The sequence below is a fragment of the Muntiacus reevesi genome, chromosome 2, assembly GCF_963930625.1.
Source record: "Muntiacus reevesi chromosome 2, mMunRee1.1, whole genome shotgun sequence".
Classification (NCBI taxonomy): domain Eukaryota; kingdom Metazoa; phylum Chordata; class Mammalia; order Artiodactyla; family Cervidae; genus Muntiacus; species Muntiacus reevesi.
Window position 1 is genome coordinate 258903426 of NC_089250.1, and position 13554 is coordinate 258916979.

General features: G+C 38.7%; 2 protein-coding genes across 14 annotated transcripts in view; one reads left to right on the top strand and one right to left on the bottom strand.

Moving 5' to 3' along the window:
• The window catches only part of LOC136161222 (zinc finger protein 260), a 115497-nt gene that overhangs the window by 15101 nt on the left and 86842 nt on the right, over positions 1-13554 (top strand). The window lies entirely within an intron of this gene.
• Positions 1933-13554, bottom strand: part of ZNF382 (zinc finger protein 382) — a 39806-nt gene continuing 28184 nt past the window's right edge. For all 13 annotated transcript variants that reach the window (XM_065925862.1, XM_065925860.1, XM_065925859.1 and 10 more), the window contains one exon: positions 1933-5009. In XM_065925862.1, the coding sequence (XP_065781934.1) occupies positions 3589-5009 (1421 nt within the window). In that variant the 3' untranslated portion in view covers positions 1933-3588. The remainder of the gene's footprint in view (positions 5010-13554) is intronic.

Sequence of the window (13554 nt, forward strand, 5' to 3'; positions counted from 1 at the left end):
TTAACTGTTGCATATTACTTATAAAGCAGGGGGTGATAAGTCTGATTCTACTGCTGGACCACAAATTAAGTGGAGATATTCAAGCACTACCTGGCAAGAATGTTTCAGGTTTGAGATGCACTATGCAGATACTGGGGACATAAGAAGTGAGGCAACATGCTTGTTTATGCAGATTATCAGAAAATACATAGGAGATGTAGGAACCATGTTTGTAGGATGGATTTGATTTATAGTTGGACTGGAAATTTGATTTATAATTGCCATCACTGACTCGATGGACATGAATTTGAGTAAGCTCCGGGAGTTGGTGATAGGGAAGCCTTGCGTGCTGCAGCCCATGGGGTCACAAAGAGTCAGACATGACTGAGTGACTGAACTGAACTGAACTGGACTGGAAAAGTTCTATTATCTCCATGACGACTTAATGTCTGGCATTGAGTTTGATTGACATAGGGCAGAGGGATACATAAGATGCTGTTTGAAGTTGAAATTTTCCCTGAAGACCCCCGGAGTCAATTTGTTTACTCATATAAATGATTAGAGAGCCCACTTTGACTATGTGACCAGTGAACAAAGGGGCATAAAAGTCCTTTTGGGAAACTTCTGCCTTGAGCTCTCCCAAGATTCACATAGATCTTAGTGCTTCTATCTGGAGGTAGAGTGCAGTCTCTATGTGAATAAGGACACTGTGGAACTTGCACCTGAATGATTCTCAGACTCCCCCCAACCAAATGCCTACCTTTTTCTCTTGGTAAACTACATCTTTTGCTTTTAAATGAAAGCATTAAATATTATATGGGCTTCCCTGGTGGCTCAGTGGTAAAGAATCTGCCTGCCATGGCAGGAGATGTGGGTTTGATTCCTGGGTCAGAAGATCCCCTGGAAAAGGAAATGGCAAGCCACTCTAGTATTCTTACCTGGGAAATCCCATGGACAGAGGATCCTGGTGGGCTACAGTCCATGGAGTCACAAGAGTTGGTCACAATTTAGTGACTCAACAACATTAAATGTGTATACTCTGGAGTTTTGCTAGTCCTTTTGAACTGATGAAATCTTTGTACATGTTAATTCTCTTGTGTCCTAGGACCTTACAGTTAGGTCTACAGAGAATGAATTTGCAAATTAATTCCTATCCTGTCATATATATTTAGGAATAAGTGGACTAGAATTCCAGAACCATGTCTACTCCTCAGAGCTACACAAACTTCACTGACCAAAGTTAGATGAAAAGTCCTCATTAAAAAAAAAGAAAGAAAAGTCCTCATTTCATATATTAATCAATTCATAAAATCGACCCATAAAAATCAATGAAAAAGAACATTTTCAACTTCTTCAAAAGAAATCTTCACACAGGAGACTGAAAGATAGCCCAATTCTGGTTCACACCAAAATAAAAACCATTGGACCTAATTTTCCTGAGAAGTAGCTTATATGTGAATAGTTGTCTGAAAGCAAAACTTCATTTAGACTTTCTTCAAGGCATTCCAGGTTACCACCTACAAGGACATGGCTGTACTTAATGTACATTGGATTCTATATCTTGATTTCTGTCTGGACCTTAGTTCATGAAATGACTCTGCAGAGGATCTTTCAAAGATAGACTTTAACTTCCTTCTGCATTGTCCACAGCTGGTATTTTGGGGCTATTTTAATTTTTTTTTCAAAATTGGGAAGTATGCATTTGAATAAGTACTCAAGTTGATAAGTGTAACTTACTACCACAGAAGAAAAATAAAAAATATCTATATGAACTCCTCACTGAGTTGTTATTTAGGTATGTAGTTGTAAACAAAAAATACAGCCCAAACTTCAGCTGTATTTCAGGGCCAGTTTTTGCTCACATCAAGATCACCTAGTAGTCACCACACTTTTGCTCTTTGACTCTGGAATACAAATATTCATACCTTTATTTTTACAATACAGATACTAAGAGATTATTTTCCGCTTACTTTAATCCATCAAATTTTAAAATGTAACCATTTATTCTTGAGGGTCAGAAATTTGAGAAGGCCTCAGCTGAGCTGTTCCTGTTTGAGGGCAGAGGGTCTCTTATGTGGTTCCAGTTGGATGGCAGCAGTGCCTAGTCATTCAAAGACCTGACTTGCCCCAGATTGCTCAATCATATTTGGCAGATAATACTGGATGATGACTTGGTGCTTAGCTAGGGCTATTGACAACAATTGACTCTCTAGCATCATGATCTTGGTACAGCTGGACTTCTTTCATGGAAACAGCTTTCCCCAGAGTTAAGAGTTGAAAGCCTCATCTGTTGCCTTGTCAATCTTTCTTTCTTTAGTATGAATTCTTTGCTACTGTATAGATGCGAGTTATGACTAATTATTCTTACAATCATTTCATTTGAAGTATTCACATCCATTGTGAATTCCCTGTTGATGTAAGGATTTGAGCTGTGGCTCTAAGCTTTTCCATATTCATCATTTTCATATGACCCAGTAAGATAATGTTTCATCCAGTTAGAATTCTCTCATGTTGAGCAAGGAAGACACTAGGTCCCTCTCTTCCTACAGCATGACTTTGATTTCAAATAGACATTCTTATGGCTGAAGGCAGTCTCAGATTTATAACCTGTATCTAGTATTTAGGATTTGAGCTGTCGCTAAAAATCTTTGAATATCCATTCTATTTGAATTCCCAGTTTTCACAACATTCATAGTTTCCCTCTAGTATGAATTCTCACATTTGAACCATCACCATATTGATAATATATACAGCTGTCTTCCTTCAGAGTGAATTATCTCCTAACATCAAAGTTATGCATTGATTGGTAGTACCAGCGTACACATAACCCAGGGCCCAGCAATTTCATTCCTAAGTATATGTGTGTAAGTATATACACAAGAGAAATGAATATATGTACACCTAAATATAAATATATTTGAAGAAGCATTATTTATTATGACCCTAAGCTGTAAACAATAAAAAAAAGTCCATCAACATTAGATTGGATAAACTGAAATGTAATTATATAATGAAATTTTATACAGGATGAAAATAAATAAATTTCTCCAACATGCACTAATGATGAGTTTTAAAGACATAGTGATGGATGAAACAAGTCATATATGAAAGAATACATAATGTATACTTTATATAAAGGTTTATAATATGTAAAAACTAATTTATAATGTTAGGAGTTAAAACTGTGGTTAACTCTGAAGGGATAACTTTTATTCCATATTTGCAGTGAGAAATACAGTCACACCTCCTTCTTTTAAAGCAGTTCTGTTCACAGTGTGGTCCATGGACCACGGTCAGGTAGCCTACTGCTTAATACTGGGTCACAAAATGTTATATGTTAAAATTTTAAATAAGCAATTTAAAATGTTTTTAGCAACTTGACAGAAGAATTTGTGTCTGGTGAAGGTAATAAAAATTTAAGCTTGTATTTTCAGTGACTTTTATTACTTAATTTATCTTATAATTCTTTTTATGTGTTTTGTGGACTAGCAAATAGTAGGTAAATATGCTACAGTACCTTAAACTGTTTAATATTATTACACTTGCAAGCAACCTCATGTACAGGGTTTACTATGTCTTAAAAATTTTTCACCAGAAAAGTCACAGGTTTTAGTGAATTCGCACAGTTTCTATCTTGTGAGTTTTCTGATGGACAATGAGGTTTGACTTACAACTGAAGAACTTCCCACATTCTTTACATTCGTATGGTTTCTCTCCTGTGTGAGTTTTCTGATGGCGAATGAGGTTAGATTTCCTACTAAAAGCTTTCCCACACTGAGGACATCCATTGGATTTCTCTCCTGTATGTATTCTCTGATGAACAGTGAGGATTGCCTTCTGGCGGAAGGACTTCCCACATTCATTACAAATATAGGGTTTCTCCCCTGTGTGAATTCTTTGATGGAGAGTGAGAGTTGTCTTTTGGCAGAAGGACTTCCCACATTCATTGCAAATATAGGGTTTCTCTCCTGTGTGAGTCCTCTGATGTACAGTGAGGGTTGTCTTCTGGATAAATGCCTTCCCACATTCATTACATTGATATGGTTTCTCCCCTGTGTGTGTTCTCTGATGATCAATGAGGTATGACTTCTTTCTAAAAGCACTTCCACACTGAGTACATTCATAGGCCTTCTCTCCGGTATGTGTTTTGTGATGTCTAGTAAGGGTTGCCTTTTGGCGGAAGGACTTCCCACAATCCATACAAATGTAGGGTTTCCCCTCTAAGTGTGTTTTCTCATGAAGAGTGAGGGCTGTCTTTTGACGGAAGGCTTTTCCACATTGACTGCAAACATAAGGTTTCTCACCTGTGTGAATTCGTTGATGTTCAATGAGGTACGACTTCCTTCTAAAGTTATTCCCACAGTAAGGACAATGAAAGGGTTTCTCTTCTGTTTGAGATCTCTGATGCATGATAAAAATGGACTTCCTACAGAGGAATTTCCCATATTTGCTGTATGAGTAGGGTTTCTTCTCCATATTTTGTTGGTGGACATTGAGATTTGACTTTTCAATGAAGGCTGTGTCATCTTTATTGTACTCACAGGATTTTTCTCCTCTGTGAGCTCTGGTATGTGTAAATAACATTCCTTTCATAAGGAAGGGTTTTTCACATTCATTATGTTCAAATGATTGCTCTGGAGTTTGAACCTTCTGATGTTGAATAAGCTCTTGTTTACCACTCAGACTCCTTTCTGTTTGTTTACAGAGATTCACTGCTGCATGAATTTTCTCATGTTTAGTGTTAAGGAGTGATTTCTCCCATCCATTACTCTCACCAAACTTCTCTCTTATAGGGCTTATATTTCTAATGACTAATTCTGAAATATTTTTAAAAACTTTTCCATCAGGTTTATATTCACGCAGTGTTGTTTTTGAAATAATACGGTTCTTGTCAATAGTAAATGTTTTCGCCCAAATGTTACTTCTCTCTTTTATTAGTCTTTTGTGGTTGATGGATATAACTGACCTAGAATGCCTGTCTTGGTATTCTTTGCATTTCACTAAAACATCTTCAGCTTTCCAATCTTCTTCTAGAAAAAATACAATTAACAATAGTAAGCCTCCATGTAAACATTATGGATAAGATAAATAATACAAACAATCCATGGTGGGCCTGTCTATCACACTACTTTAGTCTACAGAAAGGCCAAAATACATTACCTCTGGGAGCTAACAAACACATACCCTGCTACACTGTTAAAATGAAAAACTGTCATAAGCAAACAACACATATCTTTGGGATGTTGTAAATATAAGCTACACTGAGCAGGTATGATAAACACAAGGGCAAGTAAGCAGAAGACAAAGGATAGTAAAAGCAGGATTGTTCTTGAAACAGGCCGATTCAGAGACAATGGAGTGAGCCTATCAAGGGTACTAACAGTAAGTAGTGAAAATGTTCAGGTGATGATGAAAAACTATATATTTATTCCCTAATGACTAAATAAATGTTATAAAATACTTCCAATTGTTTCTTCCTCACTTGTATTGAGCCTATCCATGGCAAATGAACTTTTTCAGTCACTCATTTCCTAGTGCTAACAGACACACTCATCTATACTCTTGACCCTAGCTCTCCACATAACTGTAATTTTTTTCCTTGAAAGGGAAGAATTGGGAAAACATAATTCCCTTAGGAATTATAAAATAAACCAGAGGAAAAGGATATTTGCAACATGAATATAATCACTGTTGTATTCTGATTGCTGCTACCATCAATTTATTCTTCCAGAGATGATCAATAACTAAATTCTCTTGACCATCAATTATAACTTTTCCTCTTTTCAATTTGCTAAATTACTTTTTCAGTTTTAGGGAAGGATGAGTTCAAGTTTTCCTCCCAATGTAGTGCATATGTGCTAAGTTGCTTCAATTGTGTTTGACTCTTTGTGATCCTATGGAACATAGCCTGCCAGGCTTCTCTTTCCGTGGAATTCTCCAGACAAGAATACTGGAATGGGTTGCTGTGCCCTTCTCCTGGGGATCTTCCCAACCCAGAGATCAAACCCACATCTCATGTCTTCTGCAGTGGCAGGCAAGTTCTTCACCACTAGCACCATCTGGGACTCTGCTATTCCCTATTGGAGCTGTGAAAGACGGAATTCTTTAATATATATGTATGGCACTGGTTGACCTATTATTTTTCTTAAAACTTCTTGGCTATATCTTACTATTTTACCTTACTACCACCCATATCTGATGGAGCAGTTTTAAATGTGGATTCATCTTACTTATGACTTGCATTTTATTTACAATAGCCTTTTTATCCCATCAAACTAGTCATGAAAATGTAAACAAGTGATACCGTATCTATCTTTAAAATTGCTCCACCAGATATGGGTGGTAGGATCATGTATTTATAAAACAGAATACTACAATGAAATGTATATAATGAAATACTATTCAGCAATAAAAAGGAAAAAACCAACTGAAACATAATGACAAAAAGAGATGAATATTAAACATTTTTTAGACTTAAAACTTCATGCAAAAGAGTACATATTTCATTTATGTGTAGTTCTAGGACACACAAAACTAATCTGTATCAGTAATGGGAATTATACTGCCTTCATGACAACTTCAACCTCCTCCAGGGACATACTACTATCCAATTTATCCGAAAGCCTTCACATATTCTCTCTACTCTTCAATGTCTATTTTGTCTGAAATTAGTGTATAATTTTATAGTCTGAACCAACCATTTCAAATAATCTTTCTATAAGATTTGTTGCTATTTTAATATTATATTATATGTGAAATGCTCAATTTGATAATAATGCCTTCCCAACTAAAACTTACGTTCTTTGAAGTCAATATTTTATTAACTATCTTCTTTGAAATCTTCTGAGTATACATTAACACACTGAAGAGTGGTGAAGGGATATGATCATCTTGGCATGTATATATAAAAAGAACTTACTCTTTAAATGATTTCTGAATGGATGAAAAAGATAATTTCCTTGCATACTATCATAGGCCTTCAATCAGGTAACTACTGAATGTCTAGCCTCTCTTACAAATTACAGTAAGGAAAAGTAAAAGAGAGGACCTTATTTTGAGGGAACTGTTAATCAGATGGGAAAAGAGGCCTCAGATAAAACAAGGTTGAATCAGGTAGCAAATTACTAGATTATATCAGAGGATGGTTCTGTTTGTGTGTTACAGACACTAAGTATAATGTGAATGCAGAAAAACAGGAGCTGACATGCTCTGGAGTCAGCAAGGGACATTTCATGTGGAAGTAAAATTTTGATCTTTTAACTCAAGGATATGTAGTATTGTGTGGGAAAGAACATAATTCTTACTCTAAAAGAAGTCTTGACATTTGCCTTCGTCTTCTGGGAGGTAATCTCTAAATCCTTGGAATGTCATGTCTTAGAGGAATATTTATTTGCCTGGGAACCTTTGGCCAGCTAAAAAGTAACAATGTGATTTAGTTTGGGGGGGGGGCTTCTTTGAGTCACACCAACAATGTGATTTAAGTGGGGGTTTGGGTCACAGAATATTAGTTCATGGGGATGGAAACTTAGATCAGCCACAGGGGCAGTCAGGCATCCTATGTGATGGAGCCCTAATATAACCAACTCTGGACTCTAGGCTTGAGCAAAGCTTCCCTGGCTGGCAACATTCTATAAGAACTGTCACAGGGAAGTAACGCTGTCCCTGATTCCACAGAGAACAACTAGAAGCTCTGTGTTTGGTACTTTCCTGGACTCTGCCCTATGTGCTTCTCCCCTTGGCTAACTTTAATTTGTATTCTTCTCTTACAAACCATAACTGTGAGTATTATAGCTTTCAGTAAGTTTTTTAAGTCCTTATAGCAAACTATTGACCCAAATCTTCGGATTCCTGAATTTACAGTTGGTATCAGAATTAAGGGCGTCTTTTTGTGTACTGATTTACTCTCTTATTTTGTAGTTGGTTGACTTTCCAAGTATTTCTATAAGTATACAGCAGCTGTCACATAATGAAAGGTCCAGTTGTACATTTGAGAGACTAGAACAGAGATGAGCAAGAGTTCTCAGTCAAAAAGGGAAATACATGTGGAATGACCAGATGGGATATTATTGTCAGCCCTTGAAAAAGAAGGGATTTAAATTTCATATAATAAGGGGATATCTTTTTTTGCATATTGACTGAAAGAAAACTGAAAGAACTAGAAAAAAAAATCATGGCAAAATCCAAATAGTAACTACAGCAGTTCACACCTGAAATAACATAGTTCTTACTTTGGAAGATGTCAGTGGCAAATGAGAATATGACAGGATGTAAAGATATTTCATGGAGTGAAATAAACACAAATTGTGGAAAGCTAATTTTTAAAATATAGCAGAGATGATGAAATCAACCTGATATTATAAGAAGCTGACTACAGTAATAAAAGGATATAGAAACAAAGATAAGGTTTATGACTATATATTATTTCTAAAATATCAATAACTGAAAGGATGAGACAAGTGATCACTATATTGCTGTAGGCAGATTAAAATATTCCAGTAGAGTCCAAGTGGGAGAAATGCACTGAAAATGGCTATTTGAAAGCCATTCACATAAAACAAGAATATCACAACTTGAGAATGGATCAGATTATTATAGCTTACGTGGCTGTTATAAAGATAAGAACTGAGGATGAAGAATGATCCTTTAAGGATACTGATGAGAGCCTACTGAAATAAAATCCATTTATTTGACAAATATTTATTTTTTCAGAGGGAAGAGAAGTAAGCAAGATGAAAAATGAACTCAGGGACATAGGATACATTTTTCACCCCAATCAAGGTGGGTACATATCAGGCATCTGAGCACTATGTTATGAAACATGGAGATTTATTGGGAAGAAAGGTATTAAAATGAAGTGATACTGAAATTATCACCTTAGTCCGAGGCATATGGATTTTGAAATCTGAGAGTAGGTCTCACAGTAAGAATGGGACGTGAGACTGAGTGCAAGAAACAAGGAGAAGGGGAAAGGAAGAAAAGAAAATGAAGACTAAGAGGAATATAAATATTAGCAATGATTACCCTTTTATATTTTAGATTTATGAATGCCTATAAATAGAAGACTATAATAAAAGAAGAAAAGTTAAAGAAAGAGACAAAAAACAAGACCTAAACCAACAGTTTCCAAGAGATTCTTATGGGAGGTCTACAAAGTCAAAACTATTTCTGTTAATAATAAGATTTCACTGGGACTTCCCCAGTGGTCCAGTGGGTAAGATTCTGTGCTCCTAATGCAGGGGAAATGAGTACAATTCCCCTGGTTGGGGAATTAAGATCCAGCATGCTGCAGTGTGGCAAAAAAGTGATAACAACACTTCATGATTAACAAAAATAATATATTTTAAACTGTGTTCTTATTTACACTAATGACAACAGCAATAGTAGGTGTCTCATGAATTTTAATTTATAGAGGTGACTGAGTGAAGACACAGAGTTGCTAATGTTGTTAAAAGAAAATTTCCTATTACCTTTCCTGAGAGGAGGATCTATGCCATGCCATGCAGGACCACATTGGGAAGCACCAGGTTTGGTCAGGAGGTAGAAAGAAGCAAGGGGCAAGTCTAGACCACAGTCTTTACTGGAGCTTACTTCCATGGAAAGGCAGGGCAGGGCAAACAGCTTAGGGTCAGTTAGTTTGAATAGTGTTGGCATGCCATGGGTTACAGGGATGATCTCCAGTAGTCTGATACCTGGTCCTGGTGACTCAAGGTAGGGAAAATATTGGCTTGGTGTCTATAAGTTATATAAAGGAGGTGGTTGAGGATATAGAATTGCAATGGGTTGATTTGTATATGAAAAGTTGGCTCACTAACAAGTTGTTTGTTTGCTATCTCTAGGAATTGGCTAACTCTGGGAAGGGCAATCTCTCCTTAGCTAGTAGGCTCCCTAAAGATGTCAAAACATCATAAAATATAAAAAATGTTTAAATGAGAGAGAGGAGCCAAGATGGCGGAGGAGTAGGACGGAGAGACCACTTTCTCTCCTAGAAATTCATCAAAAAAATAACTGAACGCAGAGCAAACTTCACAAAACAACTTCTGATCGCTAGCTGAGGTCATCAGGCACCCAGAAAAGCAGCCCATTGTCTTCGAAAGGAGGTAGGACAAAATATAAAAGATAAAAAGCGAAACAAAAGAGCTAAGGACGGAGATCCGTCCCGGGAAGGGACTTAATAGAAGACGTTCCCAGACACCGGGAAACCCTCGCACTGGCGGGCCTGGGGGAAGTGTTGGAATCTCAAGAGTTTGAATCTGACTGGGAGGGATAGAATAAATAAAACCCACAGATTACGAGCCTAAAAGCAACTCCCAGCAGAAAAGTACCCCAGACGCCCGCATCCGCCACCAGCAAGTGGGGGCGGAACGGAGAGGAGCCGGCGGCATTACTTGGGGCTGGATCCGGGCCTGAGCGCCCTGAGGACAATCAGAGGGAGCTTTTGTGAGTTGCCAGCTTGAACTGTGGGATTGCAAAAGAGAGAGAAAATTAACCGGCCCGAACACACTGCCGGCCGTTCGCAGAACAAAGGGACCGAGATTCTGGGCGGCCGAAGTCCGCCGGGAGGGTCGCGGCGAGACGGAGGGCGCGGGCGCCCGACCGGCGCGGGCGGGAACTGGGGTTGGGGACGCGGAGGGCAGAGGGCGCGCACGCCGACTGGCGCCGGCGGGGACTGAGACTCGGACCGCGCAGGGCAGAAGACGCGCCGCACCCGGGGAGAGAGCGCCCGTCAAGCGCCTGGCTGCCTGGGCCGCTCGGGCGGCGTGGGGCCGGAGCGTGGGCCCAGCTTTGTGTGCCGCGCTTTTGTGAATCGCCCGAGGGCTGGAGCCGCGCGCAGCGTGGCGCGCGCTTCAGACAGAACAGCCCGGAGCCTGAGCAGCGCAGACCGAGAAAAGAGCGCAAGCCTCTCCCGGGAGCGCCGGCCCCTCCCTGCACGGCCCCTCCCCGCACAGCCCCTCCCCGCAGCACGACGGAACTAGCTACCTGAATAAGAATCCACCTCCGCCCCCTGTGTCAGGGCGGAAATTAGGCGCGGAAGAGACCGGCAACAGAACCCAAATAAACAAAGGGAACCGCTTCAGAAGGGACCGGTGCAACAGATTAAAATCCCTGAAGAAACCACCGACTGACTACACCGGAAGGGCCTGTAGATATCGAGAAGTGTAAGCTGGAACGAGGAGCTATCTGAAGCTGAGCCGAACCCACACTGACCGCAACAGCTCCAGAGAAATTCCTAGATATATTTTTTCTTTTTCTTTTCTTTTTTTTTTTTCTTTTTTTTTTTTTTAAGTAAGGAAAAAAAAAAAAAATTTTTTTTTCTTTTTTCTTGGTTCTCTTTTATTTTCCTTTAAAAATTCCTTATTACTCCCCCATTACTCCTTAACTTTCATAGATTTTTACGATTTTTTTTAATTAGGCAAAACAATTTTTTTCTCTTTCTTTTCTTTTTTCTCTTTTTCTTCTTTTTTTCTGTTCTTTTTTCTTCTTCTCTTCTATTTTCTTTTTCTTTTTCTCTTATTTCTTTTAAAGCCCTCTAGCACTCCTTTTACTACGCCTTAATTTTCATTTTCAATCCACTATAACCTTACAGAAGAAAGGGAAAAAAAAAAAAAAAGAAGAAGAAGAGAAGCCCTATTTTTATACCAAACTTCATATATATTTCTGAAATTTCTTTTGTGTGTTTTGGGTTTTTGTTTTTAATATAGTATTTTTAAGAGTCTAACCTCTACTCTAGATTTTTAATTTTTGTTTTTCAGTATATGATATAAATTGTGAACATTTAAGAATCCAATATTCAGCTCCCATTTTTATTCACGAGTGTGTTGATCATTCTCTCCCAATCTTGACTCTGTTTTCTACCCCAGAACACCTCTATTTCCTCCTTTCCCCTTCTCTTCCCAACCCAATTCTGTGAATCTTTGTGGGTGTCTGGGCTACGGAGAACACTCTGGGATCAGACAACTTCGTAGATCTGTCTCTCTCCTCTTGAGTCCCCCTCTTTCTCCTCCTGCCCATCTCTATCTCCCTCCTCCCTCTCCTCTTCTCCATGTAACTCGGTGAACCTCTCTGGGTATCCCTAACGGGGGAGAAACTTTCCACCATTAACATAGAAGTTTTATTATCAGTGCTCTATAGTTGGAGAAGTCCTGAGACTACAGGAAGAATAAAACTGAAATCCAGAAGCAGGAGACTTAAGCCCAAAACCTGAGAACACCAGAAAACTCCTGACTACATGGATCTTTAAGTAATAAGTGACCGTACAAAAGCCTCCATACCTGCACCGAAACCAACCACCACCCAAGAGCCAATAAGTTTTAGAGCACGACATACCACGCAAATTCTCCAGCAACGCAGGAACATTGCCCTGAACGTCAACATACAGACAGCCCAAGGTCACACCTAACACATAGACCCGTCTCAAAACTCATTACTGGGCACTCCATTGCTATCCAAAGAGAAGAAACCAAGATCCGCATACCAGAACACTGACGCAAGCTTCGCTAATCAGGAAACCTTGACAAGCCAATCGTCTAACCCCACCCACTGGGTAAAACCTCCACAATAAAAAGGAACCACAGACCTGCAGAATACAGAAAGCCCACTCCAGACACAGCAATCTAAACAAGATGAAAAGGCAGAGAAATACCCAACATGTAAAGGAACATGAAAAAAGCCCACCAAGTCAAACAAAAGAGGAGGAGATAGGAAATCTACCTGAAAAAGAATTTAGAATAATGATAATAAAAATGATCCAAAATCTTGAAAGCAAAATGGAGGTACAGATAAATAGCCTGGAGACAAAGATTGAAAAGATGCAAGAAATGTTTAATAAAGATCTAGAAGAAATAAAAAAGAGTCAATTAAAAATGAATAATGCAATGAATGAGATCAAAAACACTCTGGAGGGAACCAAGAGTAGAATAACGGAGACAGAAGATAGGATAAGTGAGGTAGAAGATAAAATGGTGGAAATAAATGAAGCAGAGAGGAAAAAAGAAAAAAGGATCAAAAGAAATGAGGACAACCTCAGGGACCTCTGGGACAATGTGAAACGCCCCAACATTCGAATCATAGGAGTCCCAGAAGAAGAAGACAAAAAGAAAGGCCATGAGAAAATACTCGAGGAGATAATAGCTGAGAACTTCCCTAAAATGGGGAAGGAAATAGCCACCCAAGTCCAAGAAACCCAGAGAGTCCCAAACAGGATAAACCCAAGGCGAAACACCCCAAGACACATATTAATCAAATTAACAAAGATCAAACACAAAGAACAAATACTAAAAGCAGCAAGGGAGAAACAACAAATAACACACAAAGGGATTCCTATAAGGATAACAGCTGATCTATCAATAGAAACCCTCCAGGCCAGAAGGGAATGGCAGGACATACTGAAAGTAATGAAAAAGAATAACCTACAACCTAGATTACTGTACCCAGCGAGGATCTCATTCAGATATGAAGGAGAATTCAAAAGCTTTACAGACAAGCAAAAGCTGAGAGAATTCAGCACCACCAAACCAGCTCTTCAACAAATGCTAAAGGATCTTCTCTAGACAGGAAATGCAGAAAGGTTGTATAAAC